Source organism: Lepidochelys olivacea (genome assembly GCF_965140295.1).
Source record: "Lepidochelys olivacea isolate rLepOli2 genome assembly, chromosome: 1".
Lineage (NCBI taxonomy): Eukaryota > Metazoa > Chordata > Testudines > Cheloniidae > Lepidochelys > Lepidochelys olivacea.
Window position 1 is genome coordinate 101,339,905 of NC_140411.1, and position 27,293 is coordinate 101,367,197.

At 41.8% G+C, this 27,293-nt stretch overlaps 2 protein-coding genes across 3 annotated transcripts in view; one reads left to right on the forward strand and one right to left on the reverse strand.

The window, feature by feature from the left end:
• The window catches only part of UBAC2 (UBA domain containing 2), a 163,659-nt gene that overhangs the window by 19,973 nt on the left and 116,393 nt on the right, over positions 1–27,293 (forward strand). For both annotated transcript variants that reach the window (XM_084621083.1, XM_084621084.1), the window contains exons 2-4: positions 12,762–12,889; positions 15,416–15,535; positions 16,169–16,275. In XM_084621083.1, the coding sequence (XP_084477209.1) occupies positions 12,762–12,889; positions 15,416–15,535; positions 16,169–16,275 (355 nt within the window). The remainder of the gene's footprint in view (positions 1–12,761; positions 12,890–15,415; positions 15,536–16,168; positions 16,276–27,293) is intronic.
• GPR18 (G protein-coupled receptor 18) lies at positions 18,015–22,856 on the reverse strand (the record flags this gene model as incomplete). Its single annotated transcript, XM_084621094.1, has 2 exons — positions 22,792–22,856; positions 18,015–19,033 (listed from the first exon to the last, which is right to left on the reverse strand). The coding sequence occupies exon 2, from the start codon at positions 19,005–19,007 to the stop codon at positions 18,015–18,017; it is 993 nt and encodes a 330-aa protein (XP_084477220.1). The 5' UTR covers positions 19,008–19,033; positions 22,792–22,856.

Below are 27,293 nucleotides of genomic sequence, written 5' to 3' on the forward strand. Positions count from 1 at the left end.
CATAGCTTTACACCGTTCGGGATGGTGGTTTTACTACATTGCTGTAACATGGTGGTTTTACTACATTGCTTACGTTGGCTGAGACAAATTTAAGTGTAGACATGTACAAATAGGTCAATACCAGGCGACTTACATCGACTTAACTTCGTAGTGTAGACAAGGTCTGAGACTGTTGCTCACCAATTTCCTATAAGCAGTCATCGTTAAGGACTGTCACAGGTTGGCTGGCCCAATAGATGAAGTAGGTCCAGCTACCCTGTGCCAGGACAGGTACTCGCATTTGGCTAATTAAGAGGGCAGGGCAGTACTGAGGGGCTATAAAAGGTCGGGGCAAGGTCCAGTGAGAGAGTGTCCGGCTGAGAGTCAGTCAGAAGACTAGAGCAGGTCTGTGGGGTAAGCTGCCGAATGCAGAAAACTCTGCAGGCCTTCCCTGATAAGAGGGAGGAATTGACTTGAAGAGTATATGTTTGGGACCTGGGAGAAGGCTGAAGGCAGAACAGCAAGAGCCATTTGCTGGCTGGCATCCCCATGCCAGAGGGCTGGAGAGGGCTGAAGGCAGAAGCAATAGCAGATGGAGATGCAGATGCAGGCTAGCTCTGTAAGCTAGAGAGCTGGAGCCAAGGGTCAGAGAGGGCTGAAAACAGGGGAGCAGCAGAGGCGCTTGCTTGCTGTCAGTCCAGGGCTGGAGAGGTGGACCCAGAGAAACAGTGGTGAGTGAGGGATGCTCCCTTGGCAAGGATGATCTACCAGCAGAGAGGCTGTGGGGTTTCCTGCTGGGAAGATCAGGGTTGCACTCAGGTTGGAAAGGCTATGGTAGCTGTACTGGTGCAAGGACAGGAGAGCGCTAAACTAGAGAGTCGGGGTGTGGTGAGGGACGCTAGGACTGTATGTTGCATGTATTGTTTGGAATATGCTGATGGAAATCTGGACTATGGTTGTGGGACTTTTGTTGTCATATATGTGCATGGGACTTTGTAATAAATGAACCCTACAAGGACAGTCTTTGTACTTGGGCGGACCATTGCAACTTTTCTTGGGACTCTGAAGGAGGGAAACTGAGGTAGGCGTGCTTGTCACGGCATGGTCTGCCACTTGAAGGTGTTCCAGTCAGGCGTGCCCTATGGAAAGGATATTTGGTTATAAACCTACATGTTGCTAAATGGCAGGGCAATATATACTGCCACTGTCCAGCTGGTTCTCTAACATTTTCTGTAAACTTGTAAAATGGTTAATCTAGAAGTGTTTATCTTTCTTAATAGTTTACTTGGACTAGGCAATGATGACATTTTGAGGACTTTACAGAGAGCTGAGGTTACTGTTATTCATGTGACTTTCCCTGTGGGTGACTGTCATATTTACGGGTTAGTTGCTACTGTGGTTTTTTCACTTTGTGACATCTGTAAAAAATAGCTAAATGCTTGTTTCCTTTATGGTAAGGTTGAAAAGTCTGAAGTGAAACCTAAATGCAGAGCATTAGTAAAAATATATATCTACACTTCATGCAGATAATAAACACATTCAAAAGTTACTTTTGTGGCACATTCAAGGGAGTAATCATTTGATGGTAAAATAGTTACTGTGCATTAACTTCATTATAAAAATAGTTTGCCATTATGGAAACTACTTCTCTCTTGAGAGTTTTTAGTTCCTTTTTGCACTACATATTACATTGAACTGTGAAAAGAGTGTTAAAGTTTGCTTTAAACTCACAAAATTATTGAAATTCAAAGACAAATATCAAACCATTACAGGAAAATATAAATCACAATGGGAGACCATCTTTAACTACTGTCTAGCCAGCTATCTATCAGTTGTTACCTAGATTTTTGGTAACATCAACTTTAACGGTAAATTGTTACAGGGTTTTGAGAACTTTCTAATGTTTTTAAATGGATAAAGTAATCTAAGTATTCATTGTTAAAGATTAGCTCACTGGTATCAAAATGATAGGTGGGTGTTTTTGGGTAATGGTTAAGGAATGTCCTCCATTTTGACTAATAGTTGTACATGTTTGATCCTTGCTTTTGAATTTCAGTGACTTTATGGAGTGCATAGCTTACTGTTTCACATTGCAACATATTTTTAAGAATAAGATATTGTTTGTCTCTCCCTGTGACATAAAAACTGTTTCACTATGTTCTTTTGCTTGATGTTTTCTCTCTTTTCCTTCTCTCTTCCCAAATTAAAATGCATGGCAGGAAAAGAGGAACGCTGTCCTTTTTCTGACAGTGGCCACTACAAGATACGTCAGTGGAAACCCCGTAATGAAAAAAGCTAGTATGAAAGATCAGTGTTAGTAAGTTAAGAAGTCATATTTGTAATAGAGTTAATATTGATAGAATAATTTTATATATAAGCTGCCTTTTAAATCTCTGATGCCAAGTGGAGGAGGAGCTGGATCAGGTTTCACCTCCAGCCAACATAAGTAACATGCAACAACACTTAGGGTATGTCTACACTATGGAATAAGGTCGAATTTATAGAAGTCGTTTTTTTAGAAATCGGTTTTATATATTCGAGTGTGTGTGTCCCCACAGAAAATGCTCTAAGTGCATTAAGTGCATTAACTCAGCGGAGTGCTTCCACAGTACCGAGGCTAGAGTCGACTTCCAGAGCGTTGCACTGTGGATAGCTATCCCACAGTTCCCGCAGTCTCCGCTGCCCATTGGAATTCTGGGTTGAGATCCCAATGCCTGATGGGGCTAAAACATTGTCGCGGGTGGTTCTGGGTACATATCGTCAGGCCCCCCTTCCCTCCCTCCCTCCCTCCGTGAAAGCAAGGGCAGACAATCGTTTCGCGCCTTTTTTCCTGAGTTACCTGTGCAGACACCATACCACGGCAAGCATGGAGCCCGCTCAGGTAACCGTCACCCTATGTCTCCTAGGTGCTGGCAGACGCGGTACGGCATTGCTACATAGTAGCAGCAACCCATTGCCTTGTGGCAGCAGACGGTACAGTACTACTGGTAGCCGTCCTCGTCATGTCCAAGGTGCTCCTGGTCAAGTCGGCTGGGAGCGCCTGGGCAGACATGGGCGCAGGGACTAAATTTGGAGTGACTTGACCAGGTCATTCTCTTTAGTCCTGCAGTCAGTCCTGTTGAACCGTCTTATGGTGAGCAGGCAGGCGATACGGATTGCTAGCAGTCCTATTGCATCATTTTCTGCCGGGCAGGCAAGAGATGAGGATGGCTAGCAGTCCTACTGCACCATCTTCTGCTGAGCAGCCATGAGATGTGGATGGCATGCAGTCCTTCTGCACTGTCTGCTGCCAGCCAAAGATGTAAAAGATAGATGGAGTGGATCAAAACAAGAAATAGACCAGATTTGTTTTGTACTCATTTGCCTCCTCCCCAGTCTAGGGGACTCATTCCTCTAGGTCACACTGCAGTCACACACAGAGAAGGTGCAGCGAGGTAAATCTAGCCATGTATCAATCAGAGGCCAAGCTAACCTCCTTGTTCCAATAAGAACAATAACTTAGGTGCGCCATTTCTTATTGGAACCCTCCGTGAAGTCCTGCCTGAAATACTCCTTGATGTAAAGCCACCCCCTTTGTTGATTTTAGCTCCCTGAAGCCAACCCTGTAAGCCGTGTCGTCCATCGCCCCTCCCTCCGTCAGAGCAACGACAGACAATCGTTCTGCGCCTTTTTTCTGTGTGGACGCCATACCAAGGCAAGCATGAAGGCCGCTCAGCTCACTTTGGCAATTAGGAGCACATTAAACACCACACGCATTATCCAGCAGTATATGCAGCACCAGAACCTGGCAAAGCGATACTGGGCGAGGAGGTGATGTCAGCGCAGTCACGTGAGTGATCAGGACATGGACACAGATTTCTCTGAAAGCTTTGCCCCTGCCAATGCATGCATCATGGTGCTAATGGGGCAGGTTCATGCTGTTGAACGCCGATTCTGGGCTCGGGAAACAAGCACAGACTGGTGGGACCGCATAGTGTTGCAGGTCTGGGACGATTCCCAGTGGCTGCGAAACTTTCACATGCGTAAGGGCACTTTCATGGAACTTTGTGACTTGCTTTCCCCTGCCCTGAGGCGCATGAATACCAAGATGAGAGCAGCCCTCACAGTTGAGAAGCGAGTGGCGATAGCCCTGTGGAAGCTTGCAACGCTAGACAGCTACCGGTCAGTTGGGAATCAATTTGGAGTGGGCAAATCTACTGTGGGAGCTACTGTGATGCAAGTAGCCCACGCAATCAAAGATCTGCTGATATCAAGGGTAGTGACCTGGGAAATGTGCAGGTCACAGTGGATGGCTTTGCTGCAATGGAATTCCCTAACTGTGGTGGGGCCATAGACGGAACCCATATCCCTATCTTGGCACTGGAGCACCAAGCTGCCGAGTACATAAACCGCAAGGGGTACTTTTCGATAGTGCTGCAAGCTCTGGTGGATCACAAGGGACGTTTCACCAACATCAACGTGGGATGGCCGGGAAAGGTACATGACGCTCGCATCTTGAGGAACTCTGGTCTGTTTCAAAAGCTGCAGGAAGGGACTTTATTCCCAGACCAGAAAATAACTGTTGGGGATGTTGAAATGCCTATATGTATCCTTGGGGACCTAGCCTACCCCTTAATGCCATGGCTCATGAAGCCGTACACAGGCAGCCTGGACAGTAGTCAGGAGCTGTTCAACTACAGGCTGAGCAAGTGCAGAATGGTGGTAGAATGTGCATTTGGACGTTTAAAGGCGCGCTGGCGCAGTTTACTGACTCGCTTAGACCTCAGCAAAACCAATATTCCCACTGTTATTACTGCTTGCTGTGTGCTCCACAATATCTGTGAGAGTAAGGGGGAGACGTTTATGGCGGGGTGGGAGGTTGAGGCAAATCGCCTGGCTGCTGGTTACGCGCAGCCAGACACCAGGGTGGTTAGAAGAGCACAGGAGGGCGCGGTACGCATCAGAGAAGCTTTGAAAACCAGTTTCATGACTGGCCAGGCTACGGTGTGAAAGTTCTGTTTGTTTCTCCTTGATGAAACCCCCCGCCCCTTGGTTCACTCTACTTCCCTGTAAGCTAACCACCCACCCCTCCTCCCTTCAATCACCGCTTGCAGAGGCAATAAAGTCATTGTTGCTTCACATTCATGCATTCTTTATTCATTCATCACACAAATAGGGGGGTGACTACCAAGGTAGCCCAGGAGGGGTGGTGGAGGAGGGAAGGAAAATGCCACACAGCACTTTAAAAGTTTACAACTTTAAAATTTATTGAATGACAGCCTTCTTTTTTTTGGGCAATCCTCTGTGGTGGAGTGGCTGGTTGGCCGGAGGCCCCCCCACCGCGTTCTTGGGCATCTGGGTGTGGAGGCTATGGAACTTGGGGAGGAGGGCAGTTGGTTACACAGGGGCTGTAGTGGCAGTCTGTGCTCCAGCTGCCTTTGCTGCAGCTCAACCATACACTGGAGCATACTGGTTTGGTCCTCCAGCAGCCTCAGCATTGAATCCTGCCTCCTCTCATCACGCTGCCGCCACATTTGAGCTTCAGCCCTGTCTTCAGCCCGCCACTTACTCTCTTCAGCCCGCCACTTACTCTCTTCAGCCCGCCACCTCTCCTCCCGGTCATTTTGTGCTTTCCTGCACTCTGACATTATTTGCCTCCACACATTCGTCTGTGCTCTGTCAGTGTGGGAGGACAGCATGAGCTCGGAGAACATTTCATTGCGAGTGCGTTTTTTTTTCTTTCTAATCTTCACTAGCCTCTGGGAAGGAGAAGATCCTGTCATCATTGAAACACATGCATCTGGTGGAGAAAAAAAAAGGGACAGCGGTATTTAAAAAGACACATTTTATAAAACAGTGGCTACACTCTTTCAGGGTAAACCTTGCTGTTAACATTACATACATAGCACATGTGCTTTCGTTACAAGGTCGCATTTTGCCTCCCCCCACCGCGTGGCTACCCCCTCAACCATCCCCCCTCCCCGTGGCTAACAGCAGGGAACATTTCTGTTTAGCCACAGGCAAACAGCCCAGCAGGAGTGGGCTCCTCCGAGTGTCCCCTGAAGAAAAGCACTCTATTTCAACCAGGTGACCATGAATGATATCTCACTCTCCTGAGGATAACACAGAGAGAAAGAACGGATGTTGTTTGAACGCCAGCAAACATACACTGCAATGCTTTGTTGTACAATGATTCCCGAGTATGTGTTACTGGCCTGGAGTGGTAAAGTGTCCTACCATGAAGGACACAATAAGGCTGCCCTCCCCAGAAACCTTTTGCAAAGGCTTTGGGAGTACATCCAGGAGAGCCGCGAATGCCAGGGCAAAGTAATCCTTTCACATGCTTGCTTTTAAACCATGTATAGTATTTTAAAAGGTACACTCACCAGAGGTCCCTTCTCCGCCTGCTGGGTCCAGGAGGCAGCCTTGGGTGGGTTCGGGGGGTACTGGCTCCAGGTCCAGGGTGAGAAACAGTTCCTGGCTGTCGGGAAAACCGGTTTCTCCACTTGCTTGCTGTGAGCTATCTACAACCTCCTCCTCATCTTCTTCTTCTTCTTCGTCCCCAAAACCTGCTTCCGTATTGCCTCCATCTCCATTGAAGGAGTCAAACAACACGGCTGGGGTAGTGGTAGCTGAACCCCTTAAAATGGCATGCAGCTCATCATAGAAGTGGCATGTTTGGGGCTCTGACCCAGAGCGGCCATTTGCCTCTCTGGTTTTCTGGTAGGCTTGCCTCAGCTCCTTCAGTTTCACGCGGCACTGCTTCGGGTCCCTGTTATGGCCTCTGTCCTTCATGCCCTGAGAGATTTTGATAAAGGTTTTGGCATTTCGAAAACTGGAATGGAGTTCTGATAGCACGGATTCCTCTCCCCATACAGTGATCAGATCCCGTACCTCCCGTTCGGTCCATGCTGGAGCTCTTTTGCGATTCTGGGACTCCATCATGGTCACCTGTGCTGATGAGCTCTGCATGGTCACCTGCAGCTTGCCACGCTGGCCAAACAGGAAATGAGATTCAAAAGTTCGTGGTTCTTTTTCTGTCTATCTGGCCAGTGCATCTGAGTTGAGAGTGCTGTCCAGAGCGGTCACAATGGAGCACTCTGGGATAGCTCCCGGAGGCCAATACCGTCGAATTGTGTCCACAGTACCCCAAATTCGAGCCAGCAAGGCCGATTTAAGCGCTAATCGACTTGTCAGGGGTGGAGTAAGGAAATCGATTTTAAGAGCCCTTTAAGTCGAAATAAAGGGCTTCATCGTGTGGACAGGTGCAGGTTTACATCGATTTAATGCTGCTAAATTCGACCTAAAGTTCTAGTGTAGACCAGGGCTTAATATCACCAGTTGGCTGACACTCAAAGCTATGAAGTTCATGACTAAAGGATGTAGAAAGAACCATGCTGTTGATAGTAGTCACATATATGCAGTACAGTGGAACAGATTGCATATAATTTGGGGTTCTTCCATTTCTTGAGGTTCATTTTAGAACTATTCTGGATTTATGTGCTTAATGTACATTTTTTTCTCCATATGTGTTACCTGTGCAGAGGAAGGAGATCATCTGTATCAGGGGTTCTCAACCTTTTTCTCTCCGAGGCCCCCCATGACATATTCTAAAAACTCCAGGGCCCGGCGGGGGTGCCCTTGGCGCACAGGCCTTGGGCAGAGGTGTAGTTTGACTTCTGTTTTCGGGGGCTGGGGCCAGCGGGGCTCGAGCCACCTCCACATGGCGGGGTCCAGAGAGGGAGTGCCACCTCCACCCTGTGACTCAACTCAGAAGGCCACCCAGACTGTCTGGGTTGTGGGGAGGGCATGCAACCAAAAATTATAACTCAAAGGAGGGGAGCTTAGCTCAAAAAGTTTGAAAACAGCTTAGGGTGCAGGGAGGAGGTAGCTAGAGGCTGAGTGTGGGCAGAGGGGTAGCTCAGGGTGCAGGGAGGTAGGTAGCTAGAAGCTGTATGCAGGCAGGGGATAGCTCAGGCTGCAGGGTGTGGGGTGGCTAGGGGCTGTGTGCAGGCAGCGGGGTAGCACAGAGTGTAGGGAGAGGGGCATTAGGGGCTGTGTGCTGGGAGGACTCCCCTGTGGTCCCTGTTCCCGGAGGTGTCTGCTAGCCACAGAACTGGGTCTCCCCACCCCAGGGGCTCTTACTGGCTGCCTCTGTGGGAGCAAACGGGGCTGGGAGCTGAGGAGCAGCTTCAACCTGGGGCACCAGCAGAGAGGAGGGAATGCTGTGCTTTGGACCATGCACAGAACCATGCACCAGCCAGAGCAGCAACTGCCCTGCACTGTCTGGCTCCAGCTTCCTGCCTCCGACCGGACCAGGGGGCGGGGAGAGGAGATGTGGGGAGAGGTGTGGAGCTGCCCCTGGACTGCCTTGCACTTGCGCTGCAGTTTGGATGGGAGGTGGGGGAATGCCCTCTATGTCCCTAACTCTGTCCATGGGCTCAGGGCTTCTGCCCCAAAGAGAGCACCCGGGCTCAGGGCTCTGGGATTCAGCCCTGTACCTCCCGGTTTCAGCCTCGCGGGGGCACTGGGGATTGAGGTTTCAGCCCCATGCCTCCCGGCTTGAGCCCCATGGGGGGCACCAGGGATCGGGGCTTCAGCCCTGCATCTCCCAGCTTCAGCCCAATGTGGGGGAGAAAGGCGGGACGCCGGGGATCCGAGCTTCAGCCGTGGGGCCCCGCAGCCCCCTTTTAAAGGGCTTGCAGAACCCCAGGGGGCCATGGACCCCTGGTTGAGGACCACTGGTCTGTACTATCTTCCTCCCCACTCATCACCATACTCTCTTTCCAGATATGCACCTTTTTAGTGTGCAGCAGGTGTTGTAGTTGGGGCATTCTCACAGTGGATCCATCTTGGTGCCTAATAGACATTTTTCAGGATATAGTGGTATATTCTCCCCCCCCCCACTATTTAGTAATTTAATAGGGGCCTTGTCATTCCTTCCATTTGAAAGCTTTCGCCCCCACACCTTCTCTGCCTCATTCCCCTTGTCCTGGCTGGGCCTGGCAGTGGGTGAGAGATTCCTCCCATTTACAGCCCCATCTCTCAGGGCAGTGGTTGGGGATCAGAGGAGGATGTGCCTCATGTAAAGGGTGAAGGTGGAGGGGAATGGGGCAGCAGTGACCCCCAGCCCTGGGAAGGGCAGAGATCCCACATGTTTGAACCAAGATCTGGGGGATCTTTACCCCCTGTGTGTGAGCTGTGATTTGGCGCTGCCCTTCTACAGAGGTGGTCTGAGCCTTTCTATCTGCCCTTCGTGTGTGAGCCAGGATACTAAAAGCCCAATGGAAGGGGATTGACCATTCCCACTGAGACGAATGGGAGCAATTCAGATGTCTGAGAGTTATTGTTTCAGGCTGTATTCATCTTCATCATGTATTCTCATTTGGCTGAGAATAGCTCACCGAATGTTCACTTCACACCTCCGTGCGCCTCCTGTGCCTCAAATGAATGTGTACAGCCTTGTTCCCGGATACTAGGCCCTGATTTGGAGTAGAGATGATGCTCCACTCTCCTGTTCCTTCCTGCTTCCAGCTGGTACATGCACTCCTCACAGCCCCGTGACCCCTCTAAATTTACATGGGGCGGGTAGGGTCAAGTGGGAGTGTGGAGCTGGTGCGTGTGTGGAGGGTTCTAAGTGGGGTGGGGGTGGTCAGATCAATGGTATGATGAAGTGAATGTTAGAGGAGCCAAGGTAGTGCTGGGGGAGTCTGAGCAGTTGAAGGTAATATGGGAGGGGTCAGAACAGTGGAATCTGGGGTGAGTAGGAGGGGATCTGAGTTGTGCAGTAGGAGTTGGTGAGGTTCGCCTCTGTCCCCCAAAAGTCCCCACATCCACGCCTCTCCATGTCTGTCTCCTGCCCACCAAAAATGTCTCTAGTGACTTCATGCTAGTCCTTGTGCTGCTGTTGCATCCTCCCCACAGCTCTTCAACCTGCACGCCCTGTGCTGTCACCTGCCTCTTCCTTCCAGAGGATGGTTGAGGAGGTAGAACTAGTGTGTGCTGGACATGCAGAGAAATGGGAGACAAGGAGATGATGCAAAGGCATGGAAGAGATGGCCATGCAGCCAGTGCATTCTGTGGGTGGGGTAATCCTTCCTGAGGAGCCAGAGGCAATGGAGAGGGAGAGGTGGGCTGTAGTATGTGGGAAGGTGGTGAGAAACTTTTTTTTTTTTTTTTTTTAAACCAAGGAAATTAAATGCCCCAAACCTTCATTAACACGGAGTTAAGGTTGCTTGGTGTTACCTCGTGTCCTTCCAGAATGTGGAGAGGGCTAAGCTTAAACCTCTGAAAACCAAAAAATGAAAAGTTATAGTACACGCCACAATGCATCCTTAATTCTGTCCTAACCACATATTAGCAATGTACTGTCGTAGATGCTACATAACACCCAGAGAATGGAACATGTGAGCACTGCAGGATAAAGTTGAACAACACCTCTTTGTCTGAGCAAAACTTGAGTTTAGGTCATGCCTAACAAACAGGAGCTGCCTACACTCAAACACTGTGCCCACTCACACAAACCGCCTCAGACTTGCTATATCTTTTCGTCCTTTACTCTTGTGTACCTCTGCACTCGCTCACTCACTCTCTTTCATCCCAGATCATCTTTGCAGACACGGAGTAGTACAGCGTTGCCATTCACTTCTGTCCATGGCTTGTTCTTTCATTAAACCCAGCCTGATTGTGTCCCTGTGTACGATATCCTACAGTGTAATCGGTCAGACTGATCTTGGTTATGTTTGCATTATTTTCTTTGGCATCCTATCACCTGTTTTCAGCAGTCTCTGCACCATCATAATCTTTTAGATTTATAGCCAGTCCTGCACTCTGATTTCACATTCTACTGTCTTTTTAACTTCTTTGTTTGTCTTAAAAATCATTCCATTTTACACCTGCCATGTTTTGAAGAACTCTCATCTGTACTGCCTCCAACCTTCTGTTGTCTTTTTAATTTAATGCAGTTGCTTCCACGACTTCTCTTGGTAGCTTAACCTTTGCATCACCCTTATTTAACCCAGTGGCTATTGCCAGTTTATGGTAGCCAGAATTAAGTTTGTGTCGTGGGGGTACTTTAAGTCTTTTGCTAATTTTCAACAGGTCAGCCACTCTCCGTTCTGGAAGGGCATGAGGCACTACTGGGCAACCTTAACTCTGTGTTACGATGGTTTTGGGTAATTATAGTATCAATTCCCCCTTTTAAAGCATTTATCATGGGATTTTTTTATTAGAATGAAATATTTTACATAATTTGTTTAAACCATGGTACAGTGCAAAAATAAAACACTCTATCTGCTTCAACCAACAACAAAATGTCTGTCCTACTTGTTGTGGATTGTACGTGGTGAGATAGGAAGGCGTTTCATATTGCTTGTTAGGTAGATTACAACAATCCCATTCTATGTATTTGACACACTTGGCATATGGTTTAATAATCCCCAAATTATTAATTTGGGGAGAGATTAGTGAAAGTACAAGTGCAAGTAACCATGGTAGTATTAATTTAATTGGAATATATAGGCCCAAAGAGTCAAAGGTGTTAACAAGATCCGGTCATTATCCAGTGTTAAACAAGGTTTGGTATACAGAAACCTCAACTTGCTTAGTACCACTGCAAACAGAGCATTAGAAATTAAGACTTTATTAAAGATACAGAAAAGAAGGAAAAACAGTTAAAGCATTGGACATGTAAAGTATAAATAAGGCTTTCATTTTAACAACATCCCTTGTTCCCTTTCCCTTTAGCTGACAAGAATATTTAGAAGGGAAAAAAACTGGTTTGACAGTCTCTTGGGATGGTATTAAAGATGCTAATAAAGACATCCTTTTGGGGAAAAGAGAAAAAATTAGCAGAGTTGGGCTGGAGCCTTCATTGGCGGTGATGGTGTTAAAGTCTGATCCCATTTCTTAGAAGACAAATCCAAGACAAATGCACACAAAAGGGGAGAAAAAAGAACAGTAGAGAGAAAATGCAGCTTCTGTGTCTGGTGGTGACTCTCACATGATCTTTTCAGCTGCTCAGAAACATGACAAACTCACTCCAGAATCAAGCTATTTAGGGCATTGCTTTTAGCTGCCTCTTCTGACCATAGGCTTTCAGAATATACAGTGTTGGGCAGCTAAGCTAGATTCTTATTAATCAGAAGACAAAAGGAGAGAGATAGGAAAGAAAATAAATTAGGTGGGGAAGGAAAAGGATACATGGAGTATGGGGAAGAGAGAGAAACTTGCACATCCCACATGGTGTTTGGGATAGAGCTGGAGCAGGTAGAAAGGGCGGTATCATTGTGGTTCTTCTTTCTGGCCTGGGTCCAGTCAGAACATATTTCAGGACCAGGATTAAGAAGGGCCAGGGTGGTAACCATGATGGTGAAGCTCACTCCAGTAGCCAAATTTTCTCCCGAAGTCTCTTTCTTTAATGACCCCATAAAGGAATAATGCGTGGAATAGCCCTTCCCCTCATTATGTTGGCCACCATTTAGGCCTAGTTTCTGACAAACCAGTTTTGGTTCATTTATTTTCTATTCCGCGTTTTCCTTGTTTACTAAGTATGATCTTAACACAGTCCTTGAATTATATCTGCAGGCCTGTTTGTTTGGACTAATACAATCTTTCTGTCTCCCTTTCATACCTTTTCCCATCAACATTTGTCATTGTAGGTTATTGTGACATCTTATGAACTTTCATGCTGATTCCAGTGCTATTTCATTCTCCTTTCACTTGTTTTATTAAGTTGCTTTTTAAATCTGAGGTCTCTCACTCTGAGGATTATTTGTTGTTGTTGTTTTTTTTTTTTTTTTAAGATAAAGCACCTCTGTCAAAGAGTCTTTTATTAGTTCCAAGTGCCCTGTCGGTTCTATTGACTCTGCTCTTCCAACATTATCAGAAGTTCTTCACATATAACCTACAAGCTGTAAAAGAGGATTTTCAGGTAAATTTTAATTCATTTATGTAGAAGGGGAAGGGATTTCTAAATATTAACTCTGTCCTCCTTGATTCCTCAGTGTATTTCTCCTGTAGTATTCTTCCCCCCCCCCCCGCCCCCATTGTCTTGGACTCTGGGCTTGTTTACTTGGGAAGTTAGTTCATAGAAAGATAGGGTGTGAATTTAAAACACAATTGTTTAGCCAAACTGCACAAAGGCACTTTAGTGCAGAATAAGTGTGTCCATCTGGCTAGTTAGTTAGCTGCTGTGCTAACTTCCTATGTAGGCAAGTCCTTAAATCACCAATCTGTTACCATCACTACTCCCATTTAGGCCATATCACCACCCATGAGAGATTTTTTTCACTTCTGCTAAAACAAACCGTCAGAATACCTCTCATTTTCTTCTTCTGGGACGCTGATATTATTTCATCATCTGTCTTTCAACAGAGGAGAATGTGAGTCTTGTATAACTTGAGCATAAATTATGGCCATGTCTACACTGCCACTTATGTCGGCAAAACTTGTGTCGCTCAGGGGGATGAAAAAACACCCCCATCCCCCTGAGCAACATAATTCTTGCTGGCATAAGGGGTAGTGTACACAGCACTATGTTGCTAGGAAAGCTTCTCCCGCCAACACAGCTAGTGCTGCTTGTTGAGAGGGGTTTTTTATGTTGACGGGAGAGCTTTCTCCTGTCAGCATAGACTGGCTACACAAGTGATCTTACAGCAGCGCAGCTGCATTGGTACATCTGTGCCACTGTAAGCTTGCTAGTGTAGACATGGCCAAACACATTTAATAGTATATGATCCTTTGATGTGAATAGGAATAATTTTGTTGTGTTCATCGATTTATTTTGTGGTGGAAGTGAGTATTGTAATCATCTAGCCTGATCTGCATAACGCAGGACATAGATTTTCACCCAGAGATTCGTGTATCTAGCCCAATTACTTGAGCTCATTTTTAGAAAGACACAAAATCTCATTGTAAAGACTCCAGATGAGGGAGAATTTGCCATAAGCTTGAGTAGTCTGCTCCATTGGCTAATTACCCTCAGTTAAAAAATTGCAACTTATTTCCAGTTTGAAGTTGGTTGCCTTCAGCTTCCAGGCATTGAATCTTGTAATGCCTTTGTCTGCTTAATTAAAGAGCCTTCTAGTATCAATATTAATCTTCAATACAATATTCTGTATTTAAATAACATTACTGTAAAGTGCTCTTCATTTTTGGAGGCTGCATACCATTGCTCAGCAGAAAAGAGCTAACAAGTGACTCTTACTATCTTCCCCAAATGTATTCGTCTTCAGACCCTAAAAGGTCAACTGAAAAGCTCCCCAAAATGTGCCCTTGACTGGTTCTTCATGCTGCATAAAGACTGTTCTAAAGGACTTTTGTTTGTTTTTGTTTAGTTCCAGTCTTTTCTGCTTGTTTAAGTTAAAAATACTAGGTTGTCACTGTCCTGTTTTTTTTTCTGGAGGTTTTCCAAAGAGCTTTGAGAGACCTGAACAGTAGTATCACATGAGATTATGATTTAGTTATCCCCGCTACTCCTAATCCTACTCTGGGCAGGAGGAGAAGCTGAATAGATTCCTTATGTCATTGCCGTTTTCAGCCTGGTCTGCATTTAAAATTTAGGTTGACATAGCTATAGCAGTCAGGGGTGAGAAAAATCCACATAGCCGTAGCTATACCAACATAACCCTCAGTTTAAATGCAAATGGGTTGATGAAAGAACTTGGGGAAGTAAAATTTCTACAGCAATGGAAACCCCCTTTTCATCACTGTTGGTTAATCTATGCTATGCCACAGATATGCTGCTATAGTCCCTGAAGTATAGACATGGCCTCTGTGTATTCAGTTGTTGGGAGGGAGAGCTTCATCCCAGCAGCTCAGATTACAGCTTCATGTAATATCACTGTTCAGGTCTTCCAAATATCTCATTAAGGTCCTACGTAAAAAGAGGGAAATGAGGACCTGATGTTTCTGATAGTTCAAGTATAGGAATCAAGCAGAATAAAATATTGGAGAAAAAGTTTTTTACATTATAAAGGAACAGTAAGGGCAAACCCGTATTTTGTTTAACTTTTGCTTTGCAGTTCATCCTAAAGGGAGTCCTAAAATCACTTGATTTTCTTTATGCTGCTGAAAAATAGTTAATGGTAGCAGTTCCCTGTTGAAAGGAACCATCTTTTTCTGTTATCAGCACTGCTATATGCAAGTATCTGGGGAAAGCCTGGTATATTAGTATTTGTAAATGTGAACTATTGAAGATGAGTTGAGTTGATTTGATTTGAATAGTAAGATAGTTTAAAAAAGAAAATTTTACTTGAAAATGTTCTATTTTTTTAAACAAACTTTCTAATATCTACTAATCATTTCAGAAAAATGATTAAAGAAATATGCGGACCACTGTATTTACTCTGACTGTTGTCACTAAATGTTTCCTCCTCTTTTGTATTATGTTAAACCTAAACACAAATCCTCTGAAGGATGGGAGAGAATTAAATATCTTGGTGCTTTTATATTTTAGATTTGGAGACTTGTATTTGGGAGAACAGTATGTCTTGATCTGAAAGATGCATTCTGCAATAGCTTGCTCATTTATAACTTTAGGATATTTGAAAGACGATATGGCAGCCGAAAATTTTCAGTAAGTGCCACTTCTATCATTTTCAATACCCACAATGATTGCTAAATCCTCTGGTCTCACATTATTGTCAGATATTTATCTTGTTGTTGTCTTTGTGGAGAGATACTTTGTTTCATATTATATAAGCTAACCAATTTTTTTGACTGGCATGTTGGATTTTAAATATTATGTTAAGGTTTATTCTTAATTGAGATTTTATTTCCATTAATCAATTAATGTATTTTTAATTGGTATTTTTACCCATAAATCACAATTGAATAACCACAGAACATTTTTAGCTTTTTTTCATGTTATAACTAATGGCTCAATCGAAGAAAAAAATGTTGGTAGGGTACAGCAAGTTTTATGTGGTCCGTGAAAATGAATTTTATTGAACAATCCACTTCTTTATACTTCTTGAAGATGAGAGAGACTGGTCTGGTAAACCCATGTTGTAAAATTGTCCTGTAATGCTCAAGGAAATAAACTTCGCTTAATTGCGCTATTAAAATAGACTTTTTCAACTTTAAAAATTAGAGCTTCTGCCTCAGAGCTTTATGTCATCCATATGTTTAATCTTATAGAATTAACTAGCTCCAGTTAAATTAATTAATTAATGTTTGGGACTTATCTGTGTTGTTTTTTCCTTTTCAGTCCTTTTTACTGGGCTCCTGGATGCTGTCTGCTTTGTTTGATCTTCTCCTTGTAGAAGCTGTGCAATATGCATTTGGCATCACCATCAGCAGTTTGCCTTCTGGATTGTAAGTAGTTCTTAATGGGCTTGGCTTTGTCTTAGATACTATTTCAAGGGATTACTTAGCACAGATTTGAGTAAAATAACCTACTAATGTAACCCTTCAAATGCAGTATGTCCTTTTTTGTAAAACGTAAATGTTCTTGGCATTAATATTCATTTGTATAACACTATTTTCCAAATATGACCTGCAGTAGAGTTGAAATATTTTTAGTATTACACTTCCACTTCGTGATGACTTTCAATTCCGCAACATTGTCTTTTTCTCTGTCTTGGAGTAACTAAAAGGAGTTACCTTGCAGTGCTGGCATCTTTTAAGCTTTACCCAATACAGTGTTCTTGAATATTTGTTTTTATTTCACACTCTCTTTTAAGTTTTAACTATGCTGCTAAAAGCACAAAACTAATGTTACTGTAACTCACTTTTTAAAATATGCAAAACTGTATGCATTTCATACTGGAAGGTACTTCATTAGTTCACATTTCAAAACTCTTGAGTTTTATAGGACATTATGTATATGTGTATTGCATTTCATATTTGAAGAGTGAAGTGTTTAAAGCTTAAGATTCTTTAGGAGCTCAGTTTCAAATAAGCTGCTTTTGAGATTTGTATAATAAGAACAGAAAACTAGATGGCTAACTCAGTATTTGCATTTAGGTTCACGCTTTAGTGTGGTCAACCTCACATAGTTATGGGTTTCCATATGCTGCATGCTCTTTGGTATTAAGAAAAGATTTTATAGTCACTGTTTTCTAATGTCAAATGTAAGGGCTTTCGGTTTCTGATCCTTAGTATATCTGATGAAAAAAACATTGGACATTCTCATAAGCATGTGGAAAGTTATACTGTAGTTAGCCCACTAAAAAAATGTGGTTTTTGTTAGACTTCTAAGGTTAGCTATTATAAGGGTCTTGTAATGTGTCAGTATTCGGAAAGATTAGAGGTGGGACGTACACTATTTGTATGTCTGTATAAATGAAATCCATTATTCGGGAACAAAGTATATACTATCTGTTTAAGCTTTAGGGTATTCCAGACATTAGTGATGTTGTATATTACACTTACAGGAAATAATTAACAATTTGAATAATTTATCTCTTCTACTATTCAGTGTACTTTTTATTTATGATTACATAATTTGATTAGTTTTAGGGTGTCAAAATACTGCTACATAAAAGAGATTTTATGTAAACCAAATGTAAATATCAATTAAAGAAACTTTCTCTTCAGTTCATGTTTCTGTTCTCCTGGAAAAAGCTGAACTTGTGAATATAATAGATACTTTGATTTTATATACTATCTAGCATGTAAATATAAAATCTTAATGCATCATGTAGAAGCAGATATGTTAACGAGTGGTCACACTAAAATTCTGCAGAGCTGCATGTGCTTTATTTAAATTGTATATACACTAGCATGGACATTGACTCTTTTACACCTGGAAATATTTACATTTGATTGAGAGGCAGTACATCATGGACAATATATTTATTTGCCTGCTTCCCCCAGACGGTAGATCATAAATATCTTAGTTCTCCTGGATTTACTGTGAAAAATGTAAAACACATTGATGAAACATTCATATTTTAACTCATTGGTATTCCACTTTTCCCACAATTATGCTACCACAGATCTAATGTGTTCCAATATTGCAAACTCCAGAGCATTCTTGAATACAACTAAGTTGAAATGTCAGACTTCAGTGAAAGTCACTTGGCCACATTATAAGCATCTTCTGATTTTTTTTATATCATTTCACTGTTTATATTACTTAGTGACCTTAAACTCCCAGATCGAAAACTCTTCCTGCGCACACTTCGAAGATAGTTGCGATAAAGCATGACACTGATGACTCTAGCCTGAAATTGTTTAGAAACAATGTAGTACAGAATAACATCTAAGCACGTACTGAGATTCATGAGAAAGGTGGTAAAGGCTGCCCACGGATTGTAACTCTGGTCTTCGTCTTGCAGCATCAGGAAGGCAAAACAAATGTGGAAGGGCACAAAGCAGACAAGCACTTGCACAATCAGAGTAATTATAATTTTTATAGATCTTTCTTTAGCTTTGGGTTTCAGTTTGGAAGTCCTGCCGTGGACAAAATGGTAAATAATGATTAGATAGCATCCAATCATGATAAACAGGGGAATCAAGAAAAAAAAAATCAAACGAGAAAAATTTAACATATTGACTTCCTTTAGATGGATGATATCGAGCATCTTCATGCAGGTAGTAAAATTTGAGGCTTTATCTGGATCCGAATATAAAAATAGCAGAGGGGAAGTTGATGCAAGGGTCATTATCCAGATACCAATGCAAGCTAGCAGAGCTTTCCTTGTATTTCTAAGTTCTTTGACGTGTTTGGGCTGGACAATGGCCATATATCTATCAACACTTATAAAAGCAAGCAGCCACAGAGCAATGCTTGGATAAAACACAGTGAAAGCACCAAGAATCCGACAGAATATATCTCCAAATGGCCAAGCTTGCTTTGCATAGTAGGTTATCCGAAAAGGTACAGACAATATAAAAATTAAGTCAAGTAATGCAACATTCATCATATAGACTGTTATAGTTGTTCTTTTCTTGGTGGTGCAGCTGAAGACCCATAGTGCAGTGATGTTCACTAGCAATCCAATTATGAATATAAAACTATAAAAGACAAGTGATGCAATCCTGTACTCTTCTGGGTGCCAGTTTCCTGGCATAATGTTTTGATTCTGATGGTATTCATTCATATTTTTTTCCTCTTAAAACATGATCCCTAAGAACAAATGAAGTAAATAATGAGTAATTAAAATTACAATCAAAATTAGAGTTGGAAATTTGTATCGAAGCAAAACAGGTTGTTCTTATTTCTTGACCACAATTATTTTTTAAAACTCATTTAAAAATAATTGCAGTCAAGAAATAAAAATACATTATTGTAACTCCCAAAACGTGGTAGGCTTACTCTATCAACATAATGTCTACCCCAAAGAGATTACATATAGTATCAAACTTGTAGGGAGTGATGTGTTATTTAATACAGTAAATTAAAGTATAATTATAGATTTAAAAAAAATTAACTAATTAAAAATGTGTCTTGTAAAAGGATTTCCTAAATATAATGAGAAAATTTGAAGTCAGGGATTGCTGAATGTTGTTATGTTTCGCTTTTTGTTTGTTTGTGTTACTGTAGCATCTAGCAGTCCCAGCCAGGGACCAGGATCCCACTGTGCTAAGCGCTATACAAACACAGAAGAAAAAGACAGTCCCTGCTCTAATGAGCTTACAGTATCTGAAGTTTGCTGTTTTAAACAGTTGCAAATTAAACAGAACTCTTCTACTTGTCCTTAAATTCTGTAAGTAGCCTTTTCTAAAGAAAATACTCCTCAAAAGTATATTTGTTTTAAAAATTAATTACTAAAATTGAGTAATAAAAAGAACAAATAAACATGAAATTTGGTGTAGTTCCTATACACAAGGAAAAATATCAGTTGTGAATTTTAGCTACAAACTGCATAGTTCCCAATAGAACATATGAAAGGCATGGAAAAAAAGAAAAAGGTAGCTTAATACCTACTTAGATTCTAAGTATAGTATCCATACCCAGGGTTTGAAAAAAATTTGCCAGATACATACTAGTGAGAAGACTACATTTATAACTTTTATTTTAATACAAAAATTCGCAATGGAGAATGAACCATGCAAATTTCACGGCAGTGTCCTTGTGGGAAGCTGCTGGGCAAAGGGTCAGCATTTTTTGTATCAGCCTCTTTGTCATAAGTGTTTGAAAACTGAAGTTTCATGCTGCTACCTCAGCTGCTGAAAGAGAACAAGAAGCTTTCTTTCTTTCTCCACCCTATTTTGGTGCAGTGGTCTACTATGTGACGTCCTTAGCCTCTTGGTGGTTGTCAGTGTGCCTGTGCTACTGTACCCCTCCCCCAGCTTCGTAGTTCCTGAAAGGAAAGAAGAATGTGTTCTAGTGTTCCTGCAGCCTCCTGGCTGCTTTGTGTATGGCAGGGTTCTCTATTACTCAACCCTTGACCCAGCCTCCTGACACTTGGGGGGTGGGTGGGTGGGCTGGGATCACTGCTACTTTATTCCTCCCCCAGTACCCTCTGTGTGTGTGTGTGAGAGAGAGAGAGATCTCCTTACCCCCAATAATTGAATAGTTCCCAGTTCCTGACTGATACTGCTCATGGTTTTCCCAAGCAGCAGAGGAATGCAATTTCCATGAGGTGTCAGTGGACATTTTAGGCTTGTAAGTGACAAAAGCATTTAAAGAGTAATTTAGTTCACTGTTACTCTCTGTATTTTTTTTTTAATCTTTATCTTTTCACTGTAATGTCTGCCATCTACTTTACTTACTAATACAGAGCTTCCAGATTAGACCCATGGTTTGTTTAGTCCAATATTCTGGCTGAAAATGGCCAGTTACAGATGCTTTTGAGGAGACTACCCCTATATTGAACAATAATGACATGACCTGTCTATATGGGAAATTTCTTCCTAATCCCTATCAGTTAGGGTTAACTTCTGCCTTGAAATGTGTGGTTTTATATCTCTCACTTTTTGTTGTTGTTCTCTATAATGGAACTGTAGTTTATTTCATTATACACACAAATAAATCCTATACTCTTGGTCTCAATGAAATTTTCTCATTCATACAAAATGTTGCTGATTATTTGAGGATGATTTAGTCATTAAAGTGAAAATGTTAGTGTAACGGCAATAAAGTAAAATGGACTATTACATTCGGAATGGAAAAATTATGTAGTGTATTGTGGTGACAAGGAAGGAGGGAGTTTCAGAAATGCCTCTGAAGTGGTCAGCCCAGAGGATGGGTCAAATTAAAAGGAATATTTTAAAAAGATATTGAGGCACATTAGAAGAAGGATGGGACACATCCCAAAAGTGGGATTCTGTTAATGTGCAGCATAGTGATGAAATCTTATCTACCAATCAATCAATTCAATTTTGATAATGTTTTCATAAAGATATTCTTTTCCTAAGAAGTTACCAAAAAAAATAACAAAAATTCTGTTAATAAAATATAAGTATAAATATGAATCAGTATTATGAGAAATATACCAACATGTTTGGGAACTGACTCCCGAAAACACTCCCAGCAACAGTTACATTTTTGTTTTTATTTTAGGCAGTGTGTATCCTCAAACTTTTCATTCCTTCTTTCTCTTTATGCGTTTTAGATTTCTCTCTCTAGTGATTAAGTGCCTGTGATATACTTCTGAGCTCCTACACCAATTTTATAAATATAATGATTGCAGTGTACAATAGTAGTATATGCATAAATCTGCTCATCCATACTCCATGTTGCTTGTGGCTTGTAGCTTACTTGTAGGGTCTAGTTAGTTTATTAGATGTGCCATTCTGAGACATGTAAATGAAGGCACATATTGAAACAACGAAGGATTTTTTAATTGTTGTTGAAGACCTAATTCCCAACCTTATTTGGTTTAAAATGTGTGTCAGGAGTCTGGCATGCAGTCAGGAGTCTGCTACACAGGTAAGAAATACCTACGTATATTGGGGATGGGGGCGGGAAGGTTTGATGTATAAATAAATGCAACTATGACTGAAATCAAGCCTTTGCTGCGTGCATGGATATCCATTAATACCAATGAGAGAGCAGTATATGTAGATCTTCATTGTGTGCATCTGAGCTGAGAATTTTCCCCCCATTACTATATTTAGTGATGGGAATATTTAGCTGTTTAAACTGAATAAGTGGATTTATCAAAAGGTCTTAAAGGAGGTCACTGGTTTCCAAATGATATGATTTAATGATTAGTGGAGGTTTTTAAGGTATTGTGAAAAGACTTTCCTGTTGCTGATCCATACAAGTATTGTCATTCATTTTATATATATATATATATATTTTAAATTGTGGGTGGTGTGTGAACAACTAGTCAAGATGATAAGCTCACCTGAGTGCTGTTTTTGGGACTTTCAGGACAAAGGCAGAATTGGTTTTTCCTGATTTTGACTGAGAGCTAGTACACTTATATATATAAAATCTATATCTATAAAGAGCTAAACTGCTTTTGGAATGGTTGCTCAGTTTTTTGGGGTTCTTGACGCATACATTTTTTTTTTTTTGGTTACCATCTCTCTGCCTCCATCAAATGTCCACATAAATCTTCTGTAGTTTGGGTGTATTTATGGTAATCAGCAAGGTCCAGTAGGTTTGCCCATTCAGTATATGCAAATCATTTTACTATCTAAACTACTTAGCATCAACATTGATTTTTACCTGTTACTTATGGAAGGGTTCAATTAATTATTAAAATACTGTGACTACATGTGTTGTTAAAAAACAAAATCTGTTTGCTTGAATTTACAGTCATATAATGCAGCTGTTATTTAAAGTCCTTATTAGGAGTGGAATTAAGCTTCCTTTTATTAGTTGTAGAACAATTCATATTTTTAAAGAAGGAAGTCAATCTGAATAATAAGTATTGACATCTAAGTTACTTTTATGCTCAACATGAAAATAATTGATCAAACATTACTTACCTTTATGCACTATAAAGTTACTTCAGTGATGCTTGTTTTGTACTCTCTGATCTGTAGAAGGTTTAGACTTGCTTCTGTCTGTCCAACTTAAACTTACTAAAATAGAAACCCTCCTGCATAGTCAGGAAATGATGACGTAATGAAGCCAGCTCTGGTATTTCTTATTGGTTTATATGTATTTGTATGTAGACCGATCATGTCCTTTAACTTGCCAGGTTTGTCGGCTGACAGAATTCTAACATTTTTTCAGCAGGTATACTTTTATAATATTTCTGTCTTTAAAATCAGTTTCTTTGCAGAGCATACGTAATACAACTAACTCCCTTTGGCTGAAGTGTTTTGGGAATATCAAAAATATTTGGATAATTGATGTTTATTGAATACATTATTTGCATGAGGGAAATAACCAAGTTTTGGTTAAAAGGAAGTTTCTGATAAATAGAGTTTTAAATATTTTGCACAGACCATAATCTCCTCTTGTGGAAATCCCCATTGTACTTGCATTGCCTTGAACTGGTAGTCAGCCTGAAAATGAAAGAAACTCATTACATTTGAAATAGAAAGCTTGAATCTCTTGTATGCATTGTGTATCTATATCTATATTTTCTTGTTGGCAAAGTAATGGTGCTTTAATATTTTTATAGCTTTCTAAAATAATACTAAATATCCATCATCTGAGAGCTTGCCAGAAAAACACTATAAACTGTTCTTACACCTGGGGATCATTTTTTTTTAATAAAAGGCACATGACGGGAAACATCAGTATTTTCAGTATTTCCTTTGACAAGAGAAATGACATCTTTTTTTTTTAATCAAATAAAAAATTTAATGTTATGAGCCCTTTAGTATGTCCCATGTTAATTATACTGCTTTATCAGGGCCAGATAAAATCTGTTTTGAAATTTTTTGTATATTTTTAGATATTTGGCAATTATTGTATGTATTACAGTGACACTCATCATATAGTGAAAAATTCTGTAGTTCTTAATCTTTATTCTAGCAAATCTCTCAATAATGTCAGTAGGAGTTTCTCAGAAGTAAGGATCAAGACAGACCTGCAGGATTTGGGCCTTAGTGAAGTGGAATCAAAGTCCTAATTTGCATCACTGCATTCTATTAGAGACCTAGAGTCCTGTCACTTCTCTATGAAAACGGGTTGTTGGCCTCAGCCTGAATTTAGTGGATAGGTATTTACATCACTCACGTCAGTGTGCATGGTCGTATAGTCAGAGAGTGAGATATCTTTAACTGTTTCATATGGAACTAGTTTAGAGGAACTAAACTTGAGCTACGCATGTGATAATTTCAAAGTCATTCCAAATGAAACAAGCATTAAACTCTAGCCAGTCAACCCCCCTAGACACCTAATACATCCCAGCTTCTCAGGATGCTGCAGCTTTTGTTCAAAAATGATTTTGTGGTGATTGCTTGTAAAATTGTATCTTTTAAGACACTGCTTAATCATAAAATGTTAAACATCTTAAGAAACTAGTGTGTTTTAAGGGTTGCAAGGTGGCAGTTGGTGTTGTAGTTCAACAATGTTAGAACACTGAAGTTCACTTACAGTGGAGTGAATCACCTGTGTGATATCTTCAGACTGAGTAAAAGTTCCCTGAAATGCTTTTTCTTGGTCTCCAGCATTCATTATGTCACGCTGGATCCTATGCAGAACTCATGGAAGAGAGTATCCAGGGTGCCGAGCTCCTCCTTCCCCCCACAAGAATACTTTCTTATTTGAGAAGTAGCATACAGTATACCATATAAACAAATGGAAAATGCAAAACAAGTACAGAATTAATTCTGGCTCTGGACGGAAAACAGCTGTGTGTTTAGTTCGGGATGGGAGGGATGCTGTGCAGTGAGCTCCCTCAGGTTGCTGTTCATGTTAGAGGAAAATGGCTGGCCTTACTCTCTCTCCTGTTGAGCAGGAGATGAAGTTGAAGATGCCATGTAGTTGCCTCATTGGACTACCAGTGAAGGGTGTAGAGATCTTGTTTCAAGTTATCTTCTTCCTCTATGCTACAGTGCCAAGAGAAGGTTAAAGGGATGGACTTTAATTGGCATCTCTTGTGATGGTGACTTTGTTGTAGGGTAGTGACTGACATCTTGGCTCAGGTTGGCTACCTTAGCTATGTCTGGGTGTTTTCTCTAACCTGGCTCCTGTTGACACACACAAGTCTCTAACCTGAATTTAATGGTGCTTTCAACTCGGCTTCCTGGCCCATCCTGGGATAGGAACTGAAATCCAGATGCTGCTGTCATTTGGGCTGGTAACCAGCCCACTTTGTAGTGAGGATGCAGGCAAAACAACTCAAGTGTTGATAGTTCTCCAGTGCCTTCCCTTAATTCCCTGCATGTACTCAGAAGGACAGACGCATTCTCCCATAGTTCTCTGGGAAAAAGTCAGAGTGGCTCAGTGTACTGCAGCACCAGGCACCATGGGATATGCCCCCAGAAACCCTAGTGAGCCCTAGGTGAGTGCAGCACCAGTGAAGACACAGTTACTTTGGTATGGCTTTGTGGTGTGGCTGTTCAGTCCTGGGCTAGGCTAGTGTGGGTACTAAGATCAGGTTGCTAATCTTCCAGGTTAACTCTGCAGTGAAGACATGCCCTAAATGTGGTGATGTGCTAAGAGTGAGAGGGTTGGTGGCTATGTTTTACCCCCCAGAGGTTCTCCTTCTGTTGTGGGAATTACTTGGTTTTGGTTCCTTCTTTTGGTCCACTTTCTTGTCAACAAGAAGAGAAGAAGCGCATATTTTGGCTGCCTACCCCTACTTCTAGCTCCTATTAAAATAAATGCCCAGTATTGTGTGTTTCATGGAATCATAGAAATACAAGGCATCAAGTCCAGCCTCTGCTTTGAGGCTGGACTAGGTATGCCTAAACCTTCCCTGACAGATGTTTGTTCAGCCTGTTCTTAAAAACATCCAATGATGGGGATTCCACAACCTCCCTTGGAAGCCTATTCCAGTACTTATCTATCCTTAGAGTTAGAAAGTTTTCCCTAATATTTAACCTCAATATCCCTTGCTGCAGATTTAATCCTATTCTTTTCTGTTTTACCTTCAGTGGACATGGAGAACAGTTGATCTCAGTCTTCTTTATAACAGCCCTTTACATATTTGAAGACTGTTATCAGGTCCCCACTCAGTCTTGTTTCCCTTGTCATCATGATTGTGAAATTACTGTGAGGGAAGAATATGGTTTTGTTGGGGATCATCTTTATGCGGTCATTCTCACTGGAAGGAAGCAACTCATGGTTAGTTTCTTTCTCTCCCTGTCATACTGCTGTATTCCTAGCATAGTAAAAGGGGAGTAGTTTCATAATGGGTTAGTCACCTGGCCTGTTTGTTGCGCTGTGTGAGCTTCACAGGGGATACAGAGAGTTCTGCATCTGAAGAGAGCAGTTATCTACAGCTTCAGCCTAGTAGGAAACAAGCTATATCTTGCATGTTTTCCTTCTCTCTCAGTTTACCACCATTAGGCTTAATGTGTCCCTCAGAAAGAAAGCGGAGACTCAAACTTCTTATTCAGGCCAGTTCTTCAACTGTGCAGGAAACGCCTGTCTCCAATATCCCAATCTATTAACTATTACCAAGCTTGTTGTTGTGGGTGAGTTCACGTACCTTCATTGGGCACTAACCACAGCCTTTACTTGTTGAAAACTTAACCTGAAATCTGTTTTAAGTAAACACCACTGTAGTTGAGATTAGTTTACTGTTTAACAGTTGATTTTTCTAAATGAATTATAACCCACATGCATGCTCAGATCATCTTGAAATTTGCTGTGCCTCATTAGGGCTTGGGATAGGTGTGGGGTTAGTGGTTAAATTTGGGGTGGTTTGAGCAAGGGCTTCGTAAGATATAGTGCCCCTTATAAAAATCACATGACATCAACCTTTTACAGTTCTTATAGTTTTTTTGCATACAGCTGGGGCTCAAACTGTTGCTCTGATCCACCCCAAACTGATATCACACAGTTGGGGTTCAAGTCTGCTGTTGTCCAGCATCCGCTGCCCTTTTGGGGGAAGCAATATTTCAAAAGTTATTTGGGATGAAAGTTGTCTCTCCAGGGTGGCTCAAGTTTGGACAGTGAACCAGAGAGTGATTTGTGCATACTTTATAGGTGCTTTATAGGACTGCTTATCTGTGGCAAGCAAGAGATGCACATGACAGAGTCACTGAGTAGCTAAGGGCAATATCCTGCAGCCTTTGAACCTGAACCATACTCACCAACTGTGAGTTTGAGTTCTGCTGTTGGCAGATTTCTGAGAATGTCTGCCGTACGTGTTTCTACTGTTTCTGCATTCTGCTTTGGGGGTGGAGAGAGCTGGAAAAGAGCATCAAGTACCCATCCACCCTCACTATGGATATATTAGGCTCCACAAGAGTTTGTAAAAATGCATCTGTAGCTTGGCAGACACCTGAAAGACTGAGACCAGGATTGGCAAAAAATAACGGAATGATTTTATTATCATAAAAAACATGCCTCAAGTTTAAAA